Source organism: Pieris brassicae, chromosome 9 (assembly GCF_905147105.1).
Source record: "Pieris brassicae chromosome 9, ilPieBrab1.1, whole genome shotgun sequence".
In the NCBI taxonomy this organism is placed as follows: domain Eukaryota; kingdom Metazoa; phylum Arthropoda; class Insecta; order Lepidoptera; family Pieridae; genus Pieris; species Pieris brassicae.
Window position 1 is genome coordinate 12,140,854 of NC_059673.1, and position 24,983 is coordinate 12,165,836.

At 31.3% G+C, this 24,983-nt stretch overlaps 1 protein-coding gene across 1 annotated transcript; it reads right to left on the bottom strand.

The window, feature by feature from the left end:
- Positions 1-928: 928 nt before the first annotated feature.
- LOC123714270 (connectin-like) lies at positions 929-14,478 on the bottom strand. Its single transcript, XM_045668476.1, has 2 exons — positions 13,429-14,478; positions 929-2,935 (listed from the first exon to the last, which is right to left on the bottom strand). The coding sequence occupies exons 1-2, from the start codon at positions 14,474-14,476 to the stop codon at positions 2,514-2,516; spliced, it is 1,470 nt and encodes a 489-aa protein (XP_045524432.1). The 5' UTR covers positions 14,477-14,478; the 3' UTR covers positions 929-2,513.
- Between the last annotated feature and the right edge of the window lie 10,505 nt (positions 14,479-24,983).

A 24,983-nucleotide genomic window follows, 5' to 3' on the forward strand; every position in this document is an offset into this window, starting at 1 on the left:
CACAGTTCTGCTATCTAAATAATTTGCCTAATTCTGAAATTAGCCTTATTATTTAAATTTTGCTTATTCACTTTGTTATCATAGTTTTAAATTTTACTTTGTTAATTAGTCATAGTATAGTGTGTTTGCCTCTTAAAGGGTCTGCAATAAATCTTTGTCTGTTTCTAGATTATTCTAGATCTTATTGTAAAGTGGGGAAACTTGTTTAAATAAATGTATTCCTGTCTTTAAGTAACAGTATTAATTAAAACACAAATCACGAGTAGAAATATTTATTACAACAGAATCAAATGTATTTATAATTTTGTTATATGTAATAAATAAAATTACTTCTATTTACATCTATGTACAGTAGATTGATTAAAATAATAAATTAGCTAACAACCATTTTTGATAGAATCAAAATTAATTAGACTAAAAATTTGTTCAGTATATTAAAACGTGGTAAATAATTAATCATAAAATTCAAAATTACACTGTTCTATCAATAATTACATTAATTTACTAAATATGTAGCACGCGAAACCTAGGGTTGCTGGAATTGTATAATATCTGAGAATGATGATCAAATTAGTCTTCCTAGCATGTACGCTTAATTTAAATATATATAGACGATGTTCTATTGATTTAAATCACATATATATGAGAGATTAGTTCAATCAAAATTTCTAATTCAATCAAACCCTAAACTATAGGGATCCATGAATTTCTAGTATGAAGAGGAACTAAGTTTAAAAGTGGCAAGCTGGTCTATGAAGTCAGATAATTTAAATTTAAACTTTAAATTGGAACAAATAAGAATGATCTTTAGTAAAAGAATAGCTTTAATAAAATAATAATTATCTTGTAATAAACTCATTCGACTATTGTCTTAAGAATGAACACTTATAAACGAATCTTAATATAAGCTTATGGTATAAATCCGCTATTGCAAATTAGAAAATATTATAAAAGACTAACCAAAATTCATATATTTGGGAACAGTATGAACAACCCGAATACTCAAACAGTTTAATATTAGAGTAAATATAAATGTTTTTTATGGAAAACCTAACCAGGCCGTTGAGGAAGGATGCTGTTTTCTTCCTACACCTAAAGGCATTCACGACCAGACCACCTATTTACTGACCCGAAGGCCACAATATCTACGGTCGAAAATTTATTAGTTGAAGCCAGTGTATGACGTCATCGTCATGATTGTCGTCATTGTAGGTGTCGCATAAGCCTGTTGTGTAAGTAAAAACGTATGTTTTATACATTTAAAAAATAAAATCAATATTGAATTTGTTTTGACATGCTCCGAGCCCGGAAAGAATAGGAAAAATAGGTTTTAAGCGTCAAAGTCAGTGAAAAAAATTTATCCAAATCTTGTATTATACTTCTATAAAAAATATTCCGATGAACATTCTCCTTCTATATCTGGGTAGGAGTTTTGCTACGCCAACACGATAGCTTTTAAGTTTCGTTTGAAAAATGGCATTCTGTATAAGTTTGCTACTGCCATTGCTAGCCGAGGGTGAACTTTAATATCGACAGCCATTAAGTATAAGATACCTAATTTAATAAGCTTAGTTAACACAGTTATCCATAAATGTGAATTACTACATAAATACCATTGGATGTACCTTCAGAGTAAACTCAACGATATGTTTGTTGGCTATATATTCATACGAGTATTAACGTTTCATTCTCGGATTCTGGATTCAGATAAAATAAAATTTCCATACACACAGTCATTATCACACCTTTAACGATTGTATGTATTGTTGCTGCTTTGTAGAGATCATATTAAATACACTGTCTATTTACACTATTATTACAATTTCTTTCTATAAATCCTTGCCTAATGGAAAAACTGATTTGAGTATCACCAAGATCGTTATATATTACGCGTATGTGCTTGCTTGCGCAAAGCTGTCCGCGTTATAACCTTTCTAAGATAGTCATAAATTCATAATAATATAACCAGCATTAGAACCTATAAAGTAACCTACTTCATGGCGAAACAACGCCGATATGCTTTTAAAATATTAGCGTTTCACTTAACAAGGCCGTGACAAAAGTTTGTGGAATTCATTTAATATTTAACTCTGGTTTCAAGTTATATTGTTCTTTATAAACTTGCTCTACAAAAATGACGACCAAGTTCTCGCAGAAAAAGCTTTGTTCAAAGCAAACTTGTTGATTTATTTGCAGATGAAATAACTTGAATGAAAAGCTTCCTAAGAAATATCTTAACGTTATAACCTTATATTTAGTAATTAACTATAAATGTAATTTATAACATTATATACATTTAATTTGCGTAGGTTTCAGTTCAACAGACATCTTATAATTTTCGTAACCAAAGTTATAACTTAAGCCAATGTTAAGTCTCGAAGATTAATTTAACTTTTCCAAATCTACCTTCAAACAACAGAAGTTTGTAACATTTTACATATTTTGAAAGTCCAGACTACAGTTAAAATTTTAACATCTAATATCACAAATAGTATTGATTCGTTATTAACATCTTAGATAAGCAACATCATTACGATAAGGATTATATGCGGTAGGTTTCTATCGTCTTTTGAGAATGCCTTTAACCTTATTTCGTTCTGAATTGGGTGACCATATGACTCCTCAATAGATCGCATCAGTTCTTTTGGGCATGGTAGTTCTTCTATCGGTAAATCTAATAGTTTAATTGCTTTACCTGTCGTTTCTCTGACCGTTTCTTCTTTTTCATCATTTTTGTCGTAATAATCGTAATTTTCATTAGTTGGAACAGGATTTTCTACTTTTTCATCAATTTGATCGTTTAAACTTCTATCAATCTCATTGTTTTCAGCGACACATGTAACTTTGTCTAGAGCCTGTTTGAGTGTGTTGTCTTTCGTTTCATTGTGCAGGGTATAAATCCAAGAGAGACGGCAATTGCAACTCAGAGGATTACCTGCAAAGAAAAACGCGTTTAGTATTGGATTAGGAAAATAAACAATGAATATTCATCATTAATTTATAAGTGGTCTCGCCTAGTTCTATGTCTGGCAGTGATATCTTTAAATTTTCATAAATTATAATTGTTTTATAAAATTTCATACATGCAAATATATTCCATGATTTAAATACTTCTAAGATGCAAAAAGCGTCTTAACAAATTGACATTTTAAGACATACGACAGACCAAAAACGAATTAACGTTGAAGAAAAATACTCTTATTTATAAACATTAATTAGAATTAACTGTAGATGGACACTTGCAAGCCATGGCTTCACCTAATGTGTGTGTGTATTTTTATATACATTATATATATCTTTAATTAATAGAAAAACAAAATTAATTAAGTAAAGAAAAAGATTACGTTTAGACGTAAGGTTTCGTGTAGGATTATGGTAAAATATATACAATTAATATGTTTAATGATAATTTGTATACCGCAAAACTTTGTAAAGCAGTTTATTAATACAAAGAGAAACTCAAATAAAAAAATGGCAAATGATTTAAATATAATAATTCAAAGCAAGAACGGAAACGAAGCCAGTAGTCGTTTTATATACAAATACACATTTTAAAGTCCTTGCTACAGTTATACATTTTTCTTTTACCAAACTTTAGCACAGATCTTCAAATAAACTCATTCGATTTCAATAGATATATAAATCGAATTCCACTTCGCTTTTGTAGAGCGTAATATATTACTAGAATTAGGTCACTTATGCAATAGGGTTATTTGAACAGTTGTTGAAGCACTTTGACATGTAGAAAAGCTTTGTTAATTAAATATCTACACAATTTTATGTAATTTATAATATTTAATGTACTTAGGGTGATTCATATTGTGTGCACTTGATTGGGAGGTAGTTCGATATTTCTATATAGATTAAAATAGTAGTGCTGCCTTAATAATAGCAATAATAAGCAAGCAACCAGCCCTTGACCGTTCTACTAATTGAGCAATTGACAATTCCCATACCAAAAAAACGGTGATTTGTACAGAATGCTGATCAACTACTTATCTTTAAGCGAAATTATACAGCCCACTTTAGTCTTAAATAATATTCCAATTTAATTATAATATTTAACCCCTAACATTAGTTTTGGCTATATTCCCGACCAGATAATTACTACACGACGCGCTTAGAATTAAAGCTGGCCAGTACCTACGTCGTTACCACTAACGAATGGTTTAGTTTAACGGCTAGAATAGTTATAGTGTAAAAACATATTGTTATTAATGAAAAACTGGATGGTGAATGTCAAACGCCAGTGTTCCGTTTGATGGTTCAAACTCAAAATAAATTTATTCATATAGGGAAACAAGTAAACTTATGAACGTCAGAAAAAAGTAAATTAATTATAACTTTACATTTACTACTAATTCGCAAATCTAGAGCGTAAAGCGGGCAAGAAGAACTGGCAAGAAACTTTCCGCCACTCTCTTTAATCGCTAAGTTTTGAGTTATACAAATTATTTGAACTGGAGCAAATCAATCCCAAGGATTAGGATCATTTAAAATTCGTCAAATGTATAAAAAAGCTTTATTGAGCCTTGAATTTATTCAGTGATAATTGTCTAATTTCGAGTTTGTTGTAAAAAATACAATTCCCATATAAGGAGTGGTTTATCCTCTATATCGTGGTTGATCGTACGTTTAGATTAGTTCTGATTTGATTATTATACTTGTGAAAGTCACCATTTGTTTTAAAACCGTTTATATTTTATTGTGCATACAACAAGGCTTCAAGAATATATTGACCAGATAGTGTCATAATATTTAATTTTAATTAATTTCGTTAAACTTATTTTGTACCCTAACTTATTCCTTTGCAGCAACATAACAAATATCCCGAACAGCTCGCTTCTACAACCCAAATATGGATTGAAACAGTAGAATACCGTACGACATTGGTCAATAGGCGTTGACACGACACGTTCGCTTCTCAAATCAGAATCAACGAACGTTTGATTTGCGTGCGTAAAACTAATGTCATGGCGTTTGCGTTTGGAGTAATCTGTTTATAAATAAATAAAGCCAGTTACTACAGCCTATTAGGTCTCAGATTAAGAAAACACTTTTTAACCGGATTGAAGCTATGTATTATTATTATAAACTTATAATTATTTACATAATTTTAAATATATTTTTTCTGACGTTTCGTGCTTTACAGCGTGCGTGGTCACGGTGACTGAAGACAAAAGGTGTTGAATGTCAAAAGTATCACAGCTGTAGAGAACGTTGTGTTATCTGTATTTATTTCCCCGGAGTTCATATCGACTAATAAGATGACTGTAAAAAGTTATGTAAATAATTATAAGTTTATAAAAATAATACATAGCTTCAATCCGGTTAAAAAGTGTTTTCTTAATGTGTAAAAGCTATGTTAACAAAAGACAATACTAGGTCTCAGATTTCAGTATCTGCTTTCTGTTCCCCCACACGTTTTTGGGTCGAAGTTATGCCCCTTCCTCCTCACGATGTTTCCTTTCCCGTACGGGCAAGTGTTAAGTCAAAAAGAAAATCCATTGGTATACCAGCTAGGATCAACCTAATAGCTAGATTGCTTTTTAGCCTAATATTTTTTATAAATAGTGCTTTAATATATAAGTCTCTAAGAAACCATAGATTCATGTCCTTGAAAAACCTTTTTAATCCGTCGTGATTTACATGTCCATAATAAAACGTTTTCGAACTGTGTTCAGAAGGATTTGAATTGCAAACAGAATATCGGTATACAGTTGTGTTTATTGTATGTTCTCGGACCAAAGAAAGCTACGCAAGACAGAGTGTTCCGTGTGACAATAAATCTCGCCTGGACTTGTGTACATCGCACAATTTATTCAGTTTCCAATACGTTTTGTGTTAGACGGATACAAGATGTTGTGAATAAGGCCAGCAATCGATTACATTACGTTAACAGTTATCTCCTTTTGATGAATAAATACATTCTAATACAGTAAAGTTTAGTACAATTGATGTATGAAAAAATGATTAGACGTTACAGTTAAAAATTAGATTAGACATCCTTAGACGCTAATAGATAAAAATCATCTTTCGACACTTTATTACATTTGGACATGTAACACTCACAGAAACTTTAGAATAACTTATCATGACTGGGAGGGAGGGAGGAGGGAGGGCACCTGTCCTCGAGCCCGATCAAGTGAACGCCCTTACTGGCCTAACCATCACCCAGGTGCTGAGGCTCGCCGAAGACAGAGAAGTTGAGCGGCGCGCCACTAACACGACCTTTAGAAACGAAGAGTGCGACTAAATAACATGAAGTCTATTTAGCAGAGCAACAATGAACTTTGGAAATAGTCGTTTAAGATAATTCTGTACTATCTTCAGTCAATAAAATATCACTAGACAATTCAAACAACGCTCTGTCAAGTTGGGGTTACTCTTGATAAGATAAATGAGTACTTTAAAACAGTGCAAATTTAATTTCACTCGATAGCATATTGAACAATATGTTTCAACACAGAACTACTAATGTTGTACGTCTACAAAATATTGACAGACAAGTGACAAGCATGTACACTAGGCCTAAACCGTCGTGATCAAGATAGATGCGATTCCGCCCCACTGTCGGTTAAGAAAAATGGATTCGAGTTCTCACGTACAATATTCGTTCGGATGTAACAAAACGTTGAATTGAACTGACGTTGAAATATTGCATATCGTAAATGGAATTATTACGATCCGGAGAGTGGTCTAACGTACAAGAGTCATTATGATGTTGGGCAATAAAACTCGTATGGCATTTCAAAATATTGTTCTGGGCCTCAGTTCTAATTCGTACCTACATAGTAATAATAATCACAAATTGATACATTTCAAAATTGGTCCGTTTAATGCTGGCATTTTCTCGCTGTATGCGATACGATATTCATCGAGCGAGGAAGACCAGCTCTGGGGTCACCAGTACTATCTACCAGGCGCTTAAAAATTAAATAAGGGAGCGTTCAAGTAATATGTAAGGAATTTTGGGGGTGTCCTCTTGAAAAAGGTTACGATGTGGGGCGGGAATTGAATTACCCGTTTTTGTTAATATTATTTTCAGGTTAACACCACATAATGGTAAGTTTTAGGTATAAAGAGTCACTGGTTGGTCACGAAACGTTTTAATTCAAGAATCTCCAACAATTGCGTGACGTAATACTTAAACGCTCCCTATTTTACTGGTCACAAGTAGTATATATAAAAGGATATAGAGAAACAGAAATACACAATTGGGAAGCGCGTCTTGATGAGATTTGACGCGGACATTTTGAGAGTAACATACTCAAAACCTATTGTTAGTAAGAATGATGTAGAACACTAACTTATCAGTCTCTTACGTCTTTGGAAATAAATAATATTAATTCTCGTTGTAGTTGTATTATAACTTAATTAAATGAACATTTTGTGTATTGTATTAGAAAAACTGAATCACGAAGGAGCAAAACTTTACCGTAGGGGTACTGCGCTTAAATGTTTGTTTAACTGTGGCTTCAAATATTTGAAGTATGTTTGTGATTTCCGACAACGGTTAATTTAATGCTTCGGTATTTGGCTTGCATTCCCGAAGCACCAGTCTCCTTCCGTTTTAATAAGTCTTATTATTTAAATTAGTTTAAAACATTAGTTTTAAAAATTAATCAACGTGAAAAACTTTGTATTGATTATTCGAAACATTTTTTTTAGTTTTAAGAACAACAAATATACAAGAATCTATACACAGGCATAATTTAAAACCCATAGTGGATTCTAATGTATAAAATAACAGTCAGTCAAGATCAAATATAAATATGCAAGATCTAAGAATGTTTTCTCTTTTTAGTCTCATATTTTTAAGAAAAACTTAACATAACATCTTCAGATTGTTTAACTCTTAATAATTTCTTAAATATACAACCTTCAATTAATTATTAAAGTCGTGTACTTAATAGTTTGTCATAACTGATGATATTATTTGGATAAGATAAAAAAGTACACAGTAAATAAAGTTAAATGTAACTATTATTTTTTACGAATAGGGAATAACAATTTATTCAAAAACCAATCACCGAATACTTTTTAGTTTAGAATACTGTTTAACCTATAATATTTATTACATCACACTACAACCCTAACTATAAGATTTGCCCGTGATAAATTACTCAAAAACACAGCGAAAAAGTAAGCGACTTTTATATGACTATATACATAGACAGAGAAATTTAAAAATCTTATGGAATAAAAATTATTTTATTTAAAGGAACCTATTAAATCTTTAGACGTGGATTTTTATACTGATTATAGAGTAAATACTATAGTGCTGCAAACAAATGTATATAAATCTAGGAATAATACAGACACTACACTCTATCAAACGAAGCTTAAACATAATATGCAAATACTGCATAATACTTCTTCGGTAACTTTGAGACATGGCGTCATAGTCTCAAATGACCAGTAATTTAACCTGTATTTTACTAAGTTGCTTTGAATACCGGAATATTTTGAGCTGCTATCTCCCCAGGCAGGAATAAATAATTCAACGGTTCAAGGTATTTCACAATTTTACAAAAATGTTCCTTTAACTTTCAATATTTGTTAGCTTACATTCAGTTCCTGTTTCATTCAAGAGCTATAGGGATTTGAGATACATTTTGGAGTCTGTTTCATTATTATTGAAATAAAACTTCTTTATCGGCGTTGGAAAAAAAATTACGGGCACATTTTTCGGTTACGCGTCATATTTTTCCGTTACACGTTGTCTTGTCCCTACCATGGTTGATTCGAAGCCATTAATAACAAAAATATATAATAACGATAACAATGATAGTAATAATTATATTACAATTAATGAATTACTGTAATAATCTTAGTAGTAATAAGGTAAAATGTGTTATTTGTGTGATAATAAAAGCCTTTTGTTAAACTTTATCTAATTTAACTTTATTTAACCAATTTCTGTAAAGTTGCATATAGTAGATAATTTTTAGAAAAATAAGGTCATAAATGAAGTTTCACTTCTTACGTGTGTACACTAGTACAAACACACATTTTTTCTTAAATCTATTTACCCCAGTGGAAGTTAAAGCTCTGTTTGTTTGATTGATCATGTTGTGTGTACCCGCAACAATTATTACTAGAAATGCATTACGCCCTGTGTTACCAGTCGGTATCAGCCTAGGTGGGATTCTCATTAACGGAGTAACTTTATATTACATAATTAATACTGGTTTCTCTGGTCACTACAAACAATTAACTCATGACGATATGATACAAAAAAGGAACAAAGAGGAAACAGAAGGATTTTCGCTTTTGGCAAAATTAAGTTTTAATTACTGTCTTATTTAGACTTTTTTATTTGCCTGTTAAGAATAAATTTTAAATTTTATTTCTTTACAGGTATAGGCTTTCTTATTTAATATATAGGCTCCGAAGATTTTTGAAATCAGTAGATTCTGACTAGAAACACAACTTACTTACTTAAGAAATAATACAAGTTAGCTGGAAAATCAATTTTTATAAGTTCATAACAATCAAATATACAGTATTTAGAATTTTCTTAACCTACATAGTAATAATAAGAATATTATAACAAATGTAAAAAAGTTTAGTCCTTGTGGCAGTGTACCTTTAACGCTGGCAACATTTCCTCGCTGTATTACGATACTTATTCGTTGAGCGAGAAACCAGCAAGCGAGGATATCAGACGCCTAACTAAAATCTTTAATTAGCACATGTATACTTGTATGTACCACACGGCCCAAGAGTATCTGCTCCAAAGAAAATAAAATCGAAGTTGGAGGAAATAATCTTATATTTAAGCCGTTTATTATTTTCCGCCTGCTCTGCGGCCCAGCTGTTTTGCTTGTCAGAGGGAGGTAAGACGGACCAAACGTAAAATTTTAATGTTTCCTTACATTTATCCTAATTAAAATTAGTTCCATTCAATGCACTTTCCTTTTAATTTATATTGCGGACAGTCGAGGAGCACTTAACTAAATTACTTACGGAAACAACGATCAATAACTTGAGTTCGGGATCGCTCAGATTTTAAAGTAATTTTCCATTGCTTTGTATTGTTATACTACTAATATTAATAATAATAGACTTATTCAAATCTTCTGTATATTATATACATTTTGTGATGAAAAAGGTTGTAGCAAAAACATTAATAATAGTAATTCTTATGATGCAGAGAGCTGAGCGCATTTGATAATTATTCGGATGAAAATTAACGACTGGTATCAATTACTACTGGTATCTCAGTTGACCTTTTCCGGGGTCGTTTAGCGTTAAAGTAAGATTTTTGAAGTGAAACTTCTTTATCGGCGTTGAAAAAAAAAATCCGTCACATTTTTGGGCTTCGAAGCCATTAATAACAAAAATCTATAATAACGATAACAATGATAGTAATAATTCTATTACAATGAATGACATTCTGTAATAATTAAAATACAAAGTAATAAAGTAAATTAAATAATTCTATGATATAGACATGAATACAAGTAATACATATATAAAAGCATTTTAAACTTTATCTAATTTTATTTTATTTAACCAATTTCTGTAAAGTTGCATAGAGTAGATCATTTTTTGAAAAATAAGGTCATAAAGAAGTTTCACTTCTTACGTGTGCACATGCACACATTTGTTTATTTTGTACTAGGAATATGTACTTTTTAAGAGTCAAGAACAACATGTGTTATTATTATGATTTAAAGCATTATAAACTTTGATTTTTATTGTTAGTTTATTGGATTTATATGTCTATAAGTTTATAGACATGTGTTAATATTTTTCTTAAACGAAAGGCAAATAGAAACATTTTTAAATAATATTATTATTCGAGCTTTCCAACTTCACCGTTGTATTATTCACGACGTCCTAAAAAGCCCAAAATATAAACAACTTTTTTATTTTCAATGCCCAAATACGAAATCCCACTCGTGAATAATATAAAAGTCTATACGCTTACAGAATGGCGTTATAAAGCAGCTAATAAACAAGCGGGAATGTTTGTAAATAAAATGGCATTCCTCGATGGAAATGGGTGAAATTTATCGCAGCCCTTGCGATAGGTACAATCCAAGACTGATTTACGTAGATACAACGTGAAAAGGCTTAGAATCAGATATATTTTAACTATGACCTCTTCATTTATTATTTCTTAACCCTTTAAGGGTTAATACTGTATGTGTATTGATTTGACAGATAAATATTAAACTTTGCCCTTGATCTTTTTTAACTAGACCGCTAAGGTAGCGTACTTTTTTTTTACTTGGGGGTTATTTGGGACTCGCGATTGTGCATACCCACAAGGCCCCACCTACACTAAACTATGCGGTAACGGCAGAGCCTTATCCGCATAGTTTAGTATACTATACACCAGCTGTCCAAGCTTCGCACAGCTGGACATATTTTTAATATTTCCGAATTAAGCGAAACCTAGTTAGCTAACGGATGATGTTACTTTCTTAATAATAATATATCATTTATTTGCAAGATATTCGTTTTTTGAGTTTATTCATATATACATACAACAACAAATATTAAGTTATAACTCTAGTAATAGAAATCAAATTATTATAGATAATATAGCAGGCAATTTTTTTACAAAACTCGTTGTGAGATTTCTGTTTGAGTCTTATTATATTGATGAGTATATCTACTTTTAATGTATTGAGGCATATTAAATAGGTATTTTAGAGGTTTTTATGTATTTTAAAGTTACTAAAAACAATTAGACAAAAGTAAATTATAACTATAATAACCAAACCAAAGTATATACACGATATACGATCATTTTTTTGCAATAGCGTAGACCACTGAATGATAGAAAGATTTTGACCTCATTTTCGTATATAGTGTAAAAATCGTCCCTTCTTTCCCAATTTCTCCTACCTTCATCTCTATATTGGCAAGTGCGAAGCCGTCGATCATTCTGATTAAAACAACCGGTTATCGGCAGATGCGTCACATTTACGTTTCTTTTTACATTTATTGCCTCTCACTGTTTATTAGATCTTTTATTCGGGTTTTAAGAAAAGTATTTCGTTTAGCCTGTTTTATTAAGCTTTGTGTTTTACGTTTTATTACGGTAATATTTTTACGTATACGTATTTTAGTTAGTTACAATTCCGCCTTAGTCATAATTGATATGTAACCAACATTATCATTAATATGAATTTGATAACGAAATATATTTAATGGTGTGATGATGTACTGATGGAATAACATAAGAATTGACCATAATGATATGATTTACAATGTAATTGTAAAATTTTACCTTTTAAGATAATTTTTTAAGACATTAAGTGGAGAAATATTTGAATTTTAGATTGCACCACCATAACATTTGTGTACAAAATTCTAGCAAATAAATTATTATTATTAGTTTTAAAATATGTGTTCTTTGTGATAAACACATTAAGAATACCATTGGTGCTATGCCAGACACGATGCATGATTAATATGAAATGTAAAGGCTACTTCTAATTAATTTGCGATATTTGTTACAAAATAAGTGTTTTTTTGATGATTTGCTATTTTAAAAGAGTACCGAGAGTTTTTTTGCGCCGGCTTTTTCTCTCGGCCTACATCCTCTGTCTTCTTTACCGATGAGTAGGGATGTCTACCTATTCAAATTTAATGATGTGAAATGCATCTTGTATCTTATGTTCCATAATAAAGATATATTTTTTTTTATATAATAAAATATGTATTTCTAACCCTCTTGGGCTAACTAACTTGAAGGGCTTAAAATAAAATAGATGTTTTAAGAATTAGTTATTTTATTTGTCTAGTTTATGGTCAATCGTAAATATTATTTGTTATACTACGTAATAAATCTCCTAATAATGACTTTTAAAAATGAGATAGAAACAAAGTGCTTATTATGTATGTTTAAAGAATAGTAATATTCATAAATTCGAGATAATATTCGATATTATCTAGAATTTATGTCAATTTTATTTTTTTATGCTCTTAAAATCACACATGTTAAAATGAGGTCAATGAAATACTTATAAAAATATGTTTAAAAATGCACACAATGATATCTAGCCTTTATCTTTTTAGAAATGCTATTATCTGTACCTTGTTAAAAAGTGTATCAAAAAGCTTATCATAAAAATGTTAACATGAAACTTTCAAGTTCATTTTCAGAAACCCACGACGGGGTTTGCCTGTAAACTAATTTCCTAACTAAACTTTGCTCTGATTATTACAACCACTTTGCATGCACTTTCAGGTGAGATTAGAGAAATTTATACAGGTTTAATTTACAAGAAAATACGTTTATAATTGCTTTTTTTATATGAACTATAATATTATTCATATTTATTTTGATTTTTAAGCTTTTTGTGTCGTGTTTAATTATAATTGTATAGGCATAGCGATAACCAAGACGCTGTTACGCCGTACTTCAGTAGTTAATTTCTAGATAATCACTTAAAAATCACTTACCATCTAAATAAACAACTGACGAAAGCGCCTTATCGTTTTCCACAACAGGCCTGACAGTTTCGTACGATATTGTCGTCAACAGATTATCCCTCAAATCCAGCACGATGAGACTCCCTATATCCTCCAGTGTATCGTCGTAAAACGATGTCAACTTGTTACCCGACAACGTCAACTTTCTTAACTGAATCAGTCCTCCAAACGCGCGCTCCGATATGTATTCAATCGCATTATTATCCAACATCAATTCTTTTAATCCCCATAACTCGCTGAAAGCCAGGTTCCCAATCATTGTCAACTTATTGTTCTTCAAATTCAATCTAGATAGATTCTCTAGCCCTTCCAACATTTCCTTGGTTACAACCGAGATATAATTCATATCCAATCTTAATTCTATCAAGTTGTTTAAGTGTTTGAAACAACCTTCGTGCAACAAACTTAGGTTATTGTTCGTCAAGTGCAATACATGTAAGTTTGGTAGGTTAAAGAATACATCCCTCTTAAGTTCAGATATGAGATTGTCTTCTAAACTTAGATTTGATAGCATCATAAGTTGGGAGAACGAGTGTTTGTCTAATTTAGATATTTTATTTGACTTCAGCACTATCTGTCGAACTGTGGAGGAGTTCGTGAATGCGTAGGGCGGGAGCCGCTTAATAGTTCCAAATTGAATGGATAGAAACTTTAATTTGTCTAGTCTAACTATGGCCTTCGCTGGAATGAACGTCAACGCGTCATCGATTCGTACATTAAAAATGAGGTGTTCTATTTCTGACTGAGAGGAAAAACTGAGCCAAATCGGATCATCTTCAGTGAGTCCGCCGCTAAATATCCAACAGTCAGCTCTAGTCGCCAATTTTGGTTTATTACTGTCACAGTAGCAATGCACTTTTGAGCGGCGATCGCTAATATCACACACGTTAATGAAGATTGGCATTTGGTAATAGCGTCTGTCTATTTTGAGTTTCGTGTCGTTTTTGCTCTCAGTGACTAACGGGGTCACTGTTAAAAGTGAGGCTATGATGATTATGTACTTCGTAATCTGCTCCATTATATTCCTGTACCTGAAACAAATAAATATGATTTTATCGAAAAATCCCTTTGAAGAGCGATTGATATAGGGCAAATAAAAGTACAAATACAAGTAGTTAATTACAAATACAATTAAGTAATCAGTTGGATAAATCCGTTTATTATCCATATTAATCGAAACCTTTGTTGTTTTGTGAATCAGTCAAACCTTTTTAGACGGTTAAAAGTAAATAGTAATAAATATATTATATCATAAATATTTACATATTATAGAATGAAGTTAATAACTATCTGAATAAACACGGTAAAACAAATATACTACTGAACAGTTTAACACACTTTTCATAAATAGATATTGAATGAAATACATTTAACAATTATTGTTAAGTTGTAGCAAAACGAACAACACGAAATCTTTATTGAATACATAACAAACAAAATATGCAAAACGTTTCCTTGTACTTATAATATTGAATAAGACTGAGAATAAGACCAAGATAAGTACTCCCATTATCCTTGGCAAAAATTATGTTCTCATGAGCTTAAGTGACTTTAGGGAAAACTTGAAATTATACTCGTACAAGTGAAGATGATTATACTTTTTTAAAAACATAAAAAAACTGAATTATAATATTTTATACCTAATAGTAGTGATTACCATGAGAGCAGTTTCAGCAGGGTTGGCGTGATGGCTTCAGCATGCGACTCTCATCCCTGAGGTCGTATGTTCGATCCCCGGCTGTGCACCAATGCATTTTCTTTCTATGTGCGCATTTAATATTTGCTCGTACGGTGATCGTGAGGAAACCGATATGCCTTAGACCCAAAAAGTCGTACTAATCACCGGCTAATCACCTACTTGCCTATTAGATTAACAAATGATCATGAAACAGATACAGAAAGGCCCAGACCTGAAAAGGTTGCAGCCATTATTTTTTTTTGTCGTCTTAACCTAGTCATCAACCAAGGGTCCTGTGTTTGAAGCCCAATATAATGAAGTTTATCATTCGTAATGAACACTCCTGTGCTTTTAATATTGTGTAGGTATTTACCGTTCTTAATTGGATATATTTTTGAATATGGTTGAGTCATGAAGAGAACCTTTCGACTGTTAGATAGCACACATAAAAAGGTATATCTATGACATATTCTTACATAATATTTATATCATAAATTAACGTTTCGAATGGAAACTAGAATCACGCAACTGATAGTCTTAGAAGTCACGGGATAGGAGCCATTAATTAACACTCCGATATCGCTAACAATAGAGTCAATGGTCTTTGTTAATTCAACTTATCTAAAATTTGTATTGTGTATATATTATAGAGACGTTAGCTTAGCATTTGATTTGTTAATTACATTTACACTCTAAAATCATTACAATTATACTAAAACTTATCTTTTCATCACAGCGTATACAAAATTAGACAGAAAGAGATAAAAACTCTCTCTCTCGAAAAAATTACTCTCATATTAGTAATTTATATTCGTCATGTCATTTCAAAAGTTATAGAACTATTTAACCAAAACACGGGATATTTTCCATATTAATTTCCGTTTGGATTTTCTTTCATAAATAATGTTGCGTGTACCAAACACGTATTGCGACGGTCGCAGGTGCGAAATATAATTAGATATTAGTTAAGGTCGTATGTAATAATTTATGAGACTCATTAATATTCATTAAGACGCATTGCCGATGAAAATGATTTTGCTATTTGTTAATTAGAAGCCTGTTAGCTAAATATACTCAAAATGTACTTACAGACTAATACGCTATATTTTACGGGACTTGGTTAGGTTAGTCATTCATCGCGTTCTTGGAGTTATAAATGTTTAGATTTAAAGAAGTTATTCTCATTAAAAACATACATATCACTAACATGTTTTTTTAATAACATTATTTCAAATATTATTACTGCATGAAAGTCCATCTTCCAAAATGATTCGAAGGCTTATACGGAACGAGTCTACTGCTACTACTACTTTTGAGATGATAAATACAGAACATCAGACTCGATCTCCCCCAGATCTGGAGTCCAATCTAGGAGTAGACCTATTAGATATGTATATATATATTGTATGTTGTAATGTTTTTGTATTGATTGTACTTTTTTTACTCTTTAGTTCGCAAGGAATTTAAAGGAGTTTGTGGGAGTCTGTGGTTAGGCACTAAGGTTAAACCTCTTTTCAAAAATGAAAAAAATACCCAAGAAAGGTCTATGCCGTTTTCGACTAAAAACACAGAAAGCGGAAAATTATTTCACCTATATTACACCCGAGTAACGAGTAATAAGCGATATTTATTTCGAAATTATGAAGAAATTTCATGTACGAAGTCGTAAAGATTGTTATAAAATAGTTTGTAATTTTTAAAATGTTGGTATAATATTAGTTATTTATAATACTGTCATTCTTTAATGTTTTTAATATTAAGTTGCAACAGGTGGAGCACAGAGCTTCCATCTCAATTCTAAGGTGTTCCAGTTTCCTCACATTGTCTTACTTACGAGGAAGTTTTAATTTCGCACATAGAAAGAAGAAAAACAATGTTTATAAGACGTTTTATGAAATATCCGCATATTTATTACATATATCGTGACAAAATACGATATTTCACCGTCGGCTTTACGGATTTTATAAAAGTTGGAAGTTCATGACCGGATTAAAAGTTCAGTAGGATTTGCATTGTTAAAACTAAATTTACCGAGAAAAATGTTCATTTGTGTTTACGATGGCACTTAAAGCTACAAATTCTTTTTTTAAGTTGGCATTAAAAAAAGTAAAAGGTAAAAGCAATCCGTAACAATCAATGAATAGTATACTAGAGTTTTCTTTGTACTAAATCAGACTGTCGTGGTATACGTTAAAGAAGTAGTTAAAAACTCAAGCGGTCAGCGGAACCGATTAAACCTCATCTGGTGTGTATTATATATGTAATAGGGGATATAATCGGATATCATGGAAAGGTGATGAGGTATCTTTCACAAAAAGCGTTTGGCCATTTTCCATATAGGCAAACTCGTAATAGTAGTTGACGGCACAAGAAATGGGGCCCTGTCGGTCTTAATGAGTAAAGACGATTGTAGGTTTCAACGGCCTAAGTGGCAAGATAAGCCGAGGAGGCAACAGCTCGAAATTTCAATAATATTATGACCTAAAGAAATGAAGCATGATCAGTACATGAGCAGTGTTGGCCTAGTGGCTTCAGCGTGCGACGCTTGTCCCTGAGGACTTTCTTTCTATGTGCGCATTTAACATTCGCTCGAACAGTAACGGAAAACAACGTGAGGCTTGCCTTAGACCTAAAAATACGACTGTGTGTTAGGCACATACACACTTGGCTATTCAATTCACAAACGATCATGAAACATATATAGAAATCTGAAGCCCAGACCTAAACAGGTTGTAGCACCATTGATTTTTTAAAGAAATGAAAACTTCGAAGACGCACGCTTATAACGTTCGCTTTTTAGGCCAGAGATGAAATCGGTGTAGAAATGCAGGTCAGATCACGTGTCTTTCTTCAATAGGACTACATCACATAACTTTAAAAAGTATTTTTTATCTTTTACATTTAATATATGGAAACGATAAAAGCTATAATTTTATTCATGTCTTTGAATCGGTTACTATTTTCGTTGGATTTTGATTGGATATTTTATTAAAAGGTTTTTAAAGCAGTGTTTGTTGTGCACCACCACTATGTGGAACCTGCCACTCATATATTTCCGAATCAATTCAACTTAGGTCCTTAAAGAAATGAGCGTGAAGCACTCGCGATCTGGCATTGGGAGTCCATCGGCGGCGGTATCACTTGCCATCAGTCGAGCCTTACCCGTTTGAAGTGTTCTATGAAAAAAAAACTGTTATTTATATTTAGGTCTGCAATATCCAAGGTACTTACCATTTGAACAACTTGATTGAAAAATGCGATTAAGTAAAAAAAAATAGAAAAGTGCCAATTATCTTTAGTACTAAAAATAACGAAAGCTTCTCGGCAGAAAGGACTTTCTTAGAAGATTTATTTCCGACAAAGCGAGCGCCAAGCCATTAAAAAGCAAAGCAATATTTCTTGTGTTGCGTTTAAGCATTTCTCGACATTCGTCCGTTTATGTTTTCAGACTGGTTTCACTCGGGAAATTATTTTGAATATAAAATAATATTATGTCATAATTAAATTGCTTTATGCTACATTTCTTTATTCATCACACGTTTTGTCAGCTGTAAAACATATACAAATTTTTGCCGTAGAAAACCATAAGTAGCTAAACCACAGCGGTTAAACCGTAGCTGTCAAACCATAGCGGTTCAACCATAGCGGTTCAACAATGGCTTTTGAAGCATAGCGGTTAAAGCATATCGGTTAAACCATAGATAGCGGTTAAACCTTTATCCAATATGGTTTTTTACATCTCCAAGTAGATTTTTGTTATGGAGTTAATTTCGCAGATTAAATGGTAAGATTAACTAGTGAACCTAGAGAAATGCTTAGTTGTTAGTTTTTATTTAAATTGAAAAAATTCGTTCGAAATTAAAAATAACTCAATCCTCGTAAAAATATTCAACATTCCAGACAAAAACCGACACTTTAATGAAGAGCTACAAAATATCTATAAAATAATCCTTTTTTAATTACTGCCTTTGTTCTTTAAAAATTTGCCTTCAATATTGGTTATCGGAATTTTCATGCTAAATCCCGGTTTATTAATTGTATGGAGAGAAAGATTTTCAAATTTGTCACTAATTGGACGAAATTGTCAAAAACCAATCAATTAACTAGGCTCAATGAAGTCGTGTAGTCCACGAATGTAATAGATTTATCGTCAGTTTCATAGTGTTTCATATAGTTTTAAACATTACTATAGCGAAGATAAAAATCAAACATACACATGTTGGATTCGTCTATTTGTTTATTGTTTTACGCGTTAGTATTCGTGTGTTTTCACTAAATTTTCATATTTTTTTATTGCTTCCGTGTATTAAATACACACAGATCAATAAACATTGATAGCTGGCCTTTTGTTTATTCTTCAAAATTATTACAGTATTGGTACGTTAATTCGTATTATTCGTCGTATTCCAAACATTACGAACGGTTTGTACAGCATTAGAAAAACTTGTCTAGTTCGTAAAAACAACTGAATGTAAAACAGTCGAAAATTTTATTTTTTTAAATTTAGAATAAAAATGTTATCGTACTCAACTGTTATCCTAGGATTTTTCACTACGCAATTAGTTTTAATTAAAAGTGGGCAGTACTGTTATACAATACAAAAAAAACCATCTGTTTAAATTCATTACTCGTGGACGGCTAGAATATTTACACGACGTCAGCATCATGTAGAAGTATATTCAATATTCATTCTTTAACTTTGTCTTTTAGGTCAAATGTTGCAAAAGCTTCTTTACTTATAGATATAGCATAGGTCATGTAAATATTTTTCCTTGCAAGCTGAAACATTTTCCCTTCAAAATGCCTTTGTGGTTTGGACCGTAGCATATTGAATACAGAAATTAAATAACTTGTACGATATTTACTCGTACGTTATTTCGGTCTGTCGTATATAAATATTATAATCAAGTTATTTTCAATGATACGGTGATTTCATAAAATATTTGTGTAATAGTAATGTTGCTTGCTTGCTGCTTGCTTGCCTTGCTGCAAACAATCTCCGTTATAAATTAAAAATATATTTATAATAATCCTACATTATTTATTTATTGCAGTGCACCACATCACATATAATAAATATATAATATACAGTTTTGGTTATGTTATAAATTGATTAGACTGATGTTTTTATTTTATGACATATAAACACATTAAACCAGAAGTGTTAACGGTTTCAAACTGGTGTTACTTTGACGTTGTTAATTTATAAGCCCTGTGACATATAATGACAATGGCTGCGGTCAGTAGAGCCATTGCTCCGACATCTACATATTTTAAATAGTACTTAACTTTAAACTCACTTATATTTGCCAGTTACGCATTTATTTAGCCGTAAATTGTATTTGGCAATTGTGTTACATTTTGAAGTCCCGATTTAAGATCCGTGAAATCATGTTTTGTTTATGAAGTTTGTCATTATTGACAGGCGAGACTGAGATTTCAGATCAATTAGAATATGGACATAACAGTCACATTACTATTTTTTGTTATGAGAATAGAGTTGGTTGAGGTTTAAAATTTTCTCTGATTCTTCTTTCTTTCCGTGTAATTTCTGTTAAGTCGCTGGAATTATAGAAAAACATGTGTGCGTATACTAGTGTACACACGTAAGAAGTGAAACGTGATCTATATGCAACTTTACAGAAATTCGTTAAATAAAGTTAAATTAGATAAAGTTTAACAAAAGGATTTTATTATCATAGACATGAATACAAATAATACAATTATTTCATTTTACCTTATTACTAATAAGATTATTCGAGAATTTCATTAAATGTAATAGAATTATTACTATCATTGTTATCGTTTTTATATATTTTTGTTATTAATGGCTTCGAATCTCTTCAAATCAACCGTGGTAGGGACGAGAACAAGATTGCGCGGAACGCTGTTTAGCAGCGATGTTTCACTTCTAAAATGTTTTTTAGGCAAAACAAGTCGCAAAAACTTTTCCATATTACGTAAATAATAATACCTTAGTCATATTGGATTATAAATATACATAACTTGTTCAATTTTATACAAAAGCTAACCAGCTCTTGAATAAAATGCAAAATTTAATACAGTATGGAGACCGGACATATTGAATTATTGATATTAAAAGGAAATAAGACCACTGTATACAATTACATTAATGTCATTATTAAATAATGGTCACTGCATTTTTCATCAGTACTTTAAGCAAGCTTTTCATAACTAAAAGCTTATTTATCAAAGCCATTATTTTGTTCAATTGAAAATATTAACGAGGTAAAAACATTTGTACTTTAAACTTATTTCTCATATATCTGTACTAAAATACATTTCCGTAACAAATTCACAGAAGCAAAAAATAATATAAAATCTCTATAAATTAAAAATTTCTGATTCCCGCGATGTGATGCAGAGATTACATGAATTTCACGCGGGAACTGTGTTATACTATTGTATATAAGAAATATACTATAACATTGCATATTTTAGGAGCGATACTATACTATACAATAACACACTTTTTATCGATTTTTCCGATAAAAGTATGCTTTTTAGTATTACACTTGTGCATTAGTTTACTCAACCAGCTGACAATTTTACTTGTATATATTAACAGCTAGCCGTCTCTTTCTATCAAATTGAATTTACGTTGTAATAAAAAGAGATATATGATGTCGTATCAAAATTACTATCATTTATTTTAGCGGTTTAAAGTTCTATTGCGTCACTATTTTAATATAAATTAAGCTCCAGTTTTAAGATATTAACCAGTTGGAGGTCGAATAGCGAGCCAGAAACAATTAGTCTGCAGTAACTACGTAAATTTCGTTACCGAAATAGTCTATACTAAGTCCACTGGGAGTCAAATAGGAGTTACTTAAACCTAAATTGCTAAAATATAGGTGTATAGAAGTAAACTTCTATAACTTAAATTCTTTTATAAAGCCAAGTTAAGCTGTTAAGTTGCACGTTTGTTTGTAAGCGCAAATGAATGATTCCAATTGAAAAAATAATTTGTGTTGGATATTTCTGGATCAAGCGAGACAGATAGCCTGCTTATAGCTGACTCGATATATAGATTTAATGTTGAATAAGTAAAAAGGTTTAAACTGTATTAGTGGTACTGGTAATTGTATTTAACCGCGTCATTACTTTACGTGGACTGTATCATGAGATCTCGGTTCAAAGGCCGTGTCAGGATGAATTAAAATAATAAATCAAATCTTCCCAGGTTTTTGGTAGGCATCCTCTCTTTTTAACACATACAAATGCACAAATTATTAATATCTTCATCTATATTCACCTGTACTTAGATTCATCCATTAAATTATATCAGATAGTGTACATACGTAAGAAGTGAAACTTCTTTAAGACCTTATTTTTCGAAAAATGATCTTAAAGTGTAACAAAAGGCTTTTATTATCGTTGACATTAATACAAATAATACAATTATTTCATTTTACCTTATTACTACTAAGATTATTACAGAATTTAACTATTACTATCACTGTTATCGTTATAATATATTTTTGTTATTAATGGCTTCGAATCAACGAAAAATGTAAAAAAATACATTCGAAAAATGTATTTTCCAATGCCGATAAAGAAGTTTCACTTCAAAAATATGCTGTATCACTATTTAAAATGTCTATGTTGTAGCGATTAATTCTCAACGAACGACTTTAGATGCGGCGATAATGGCTGTTTTTGTAATTTATGTTATCAATTAAACGTATGTTAAATTGATAACCATTCGTAACATTTCATAAGAATGGTATGAAAAAAATTACATATCCGTTAAAATTTCTGTATTTTCCGATTAAATACTACCGTCTTTAAAAAACTATTATGTTTGGGAGCCCAAAATACAGAATATAAATCTAAATTCATCATCAAATAAATGGTATTTACCATCTTTATTACTTATTTTTTAATTCTAAAACTGGACTGCGGCCACGGTTTGAGGTGTCGACTACGAGTTTACTGAGTGAGACCCATTAAGCATTAAGCTTTTTATTTTATACGCTATACGCTTTGTTTTTAAAGTTAGTTGTATATTTTACAATATTTGTTAGTGTAAGTATTATGCACTTTCAACCTATCATCCAAAATCAGATACTTAGATTTGAACAATGCATTGAGAAAAATCAGAGACAAAAAAAAGAAAACGGGAAATATACGCGACATACCACACTACAGATATTAACGTTTAAGTGGCGAAGTAATTATTTAAATTGAATCGTATTTTTTCAGGAAGTTAAAATACCCGATGCACAGCAAAACACATGGTTTCATTCCCACAGTCTACATATCTTTTAAACAAAGAAAATATTGGAGATTTTCAGTGAATGTTTGAATATTTTTACATATATATCGTAGAGTATATATTTTTAGGATTGAAATTTACATATTTTGTTTAATACAGTACTCACTTTGTTTAAATCTTATATTACTTAATGTATGACTGCTATGACTATGTTTTAAGAGTGATGGCACTGTGCATTTTATGGCATTATATAGAGTTGTCGTTAAACGGAGAGAAGAAAAACGTAGATAATCCATGACTCCTACGTATTAGTCATGGTCAACAACAGTGCACACGTGCAAGCATTCCCAATTTGTAAACAAAGGAACGAGTTTCTTAGAAAGTTCGCATGCATGATGCCGACAGTCGAGTTTATTGCGGGCTAGGGTAATAAAGCGACCAAAGAACGTATGTAGCTGTGCAGTACTAGTTATATTAGCAACTTGAAAAGTACTTCAATATTATTGACAGTATTTGTAATGCTACAACATCATTGTATGGAAGACAAGCTAAACCAACCAAAGCCAATTGACTTCGAGACTTTAGGGAGTTCGTCGTTAAATCAACGCACGTTACATGGAGTTTACTCTGTATCTACTTAAATGGGCAGCTGGTTCCACATAGTGGTTTTAATTTCCGCATGACTGCTAAAATCGATATAATATAGGAACTCATAAAAGCTATTGACCTCTATGAGTTATCGGGCATAAGGGCACGTTCGATTAGCAGCACGCGGTGCGTGATAATAGCTTCAGCGCCAAATATTTGTTGTCATATATTTATTAACAACTTTTTATATGAAGACTTTGCACTGAAGATCGATTGACCGAAGCTTCGCGCGACATAAAAGCTTTAGGGTGACTTTAGAAAAAGTTCATCGACGACAGAAATACTTTATAAAATATATTATTTTAGATAGTATCGGTGACACTAGAGCTGGTGCTACCCTCGCTCAACGGATAAGTATCGAACTACAGCGAGGAAACGCTGCCAATGTTAAAGGTACACTGCCACAGGGACCAAACTTTTTAAATTTGTTTTAATTTTTTTATATTTTATTATTTTTAGTGGTTTTTTAGGCTAAATAAATTGTAAATACTGTATTTGATTATTTGATTTAATTTATTATATATTTGGCCAGGCATGGGCTGTAAATAAATAAATAAACAAATAAATGATTACTAATACAGTATTGTCTTTGGTTAACATAGCTTTTACACATTGAAAGAAAACAATTTTTTAACCGGATTAAAACTTATAATCATATACATAATTTTAAATTTAAATCTAAAGTCGATACCAACTCCGGGGAAATAAATAGCGATAACACAACATTCTCTACAGCTGTGATAATTTTGACATTCACCTTTTGTCTTCAGTCACCGTGAGCACACACGCTGTAAAGCACGCGAAACGTCGGAAAATTTAAAATTATGTAAATAATTATAAGTTTATAATAATACTGCTTTAATCCGGTTAAAAATTGTTTTCTTTCAATGATTACTAATAATATATTACGACTAGTACGTTAAAATCGATATAGGTTAGTGGTTTAAGAAAAGGGATACT

Coding starts and splice junctions, on each gene's coding strand:
- LOC123714270 (XM_045668476.1), bottom strand. CDS start 14,476: ATGGAGCAGATTACGAAGTACATAATCATCATAGCCTCACTTTTAACA. Junction 2,936..13,428: donor GTCAGTTGTTTATTTAGATG/GTAAGTGATTTT, acceptor TTTTCTTTGCAG/GTAATCCTCTGAGTTGCAAT.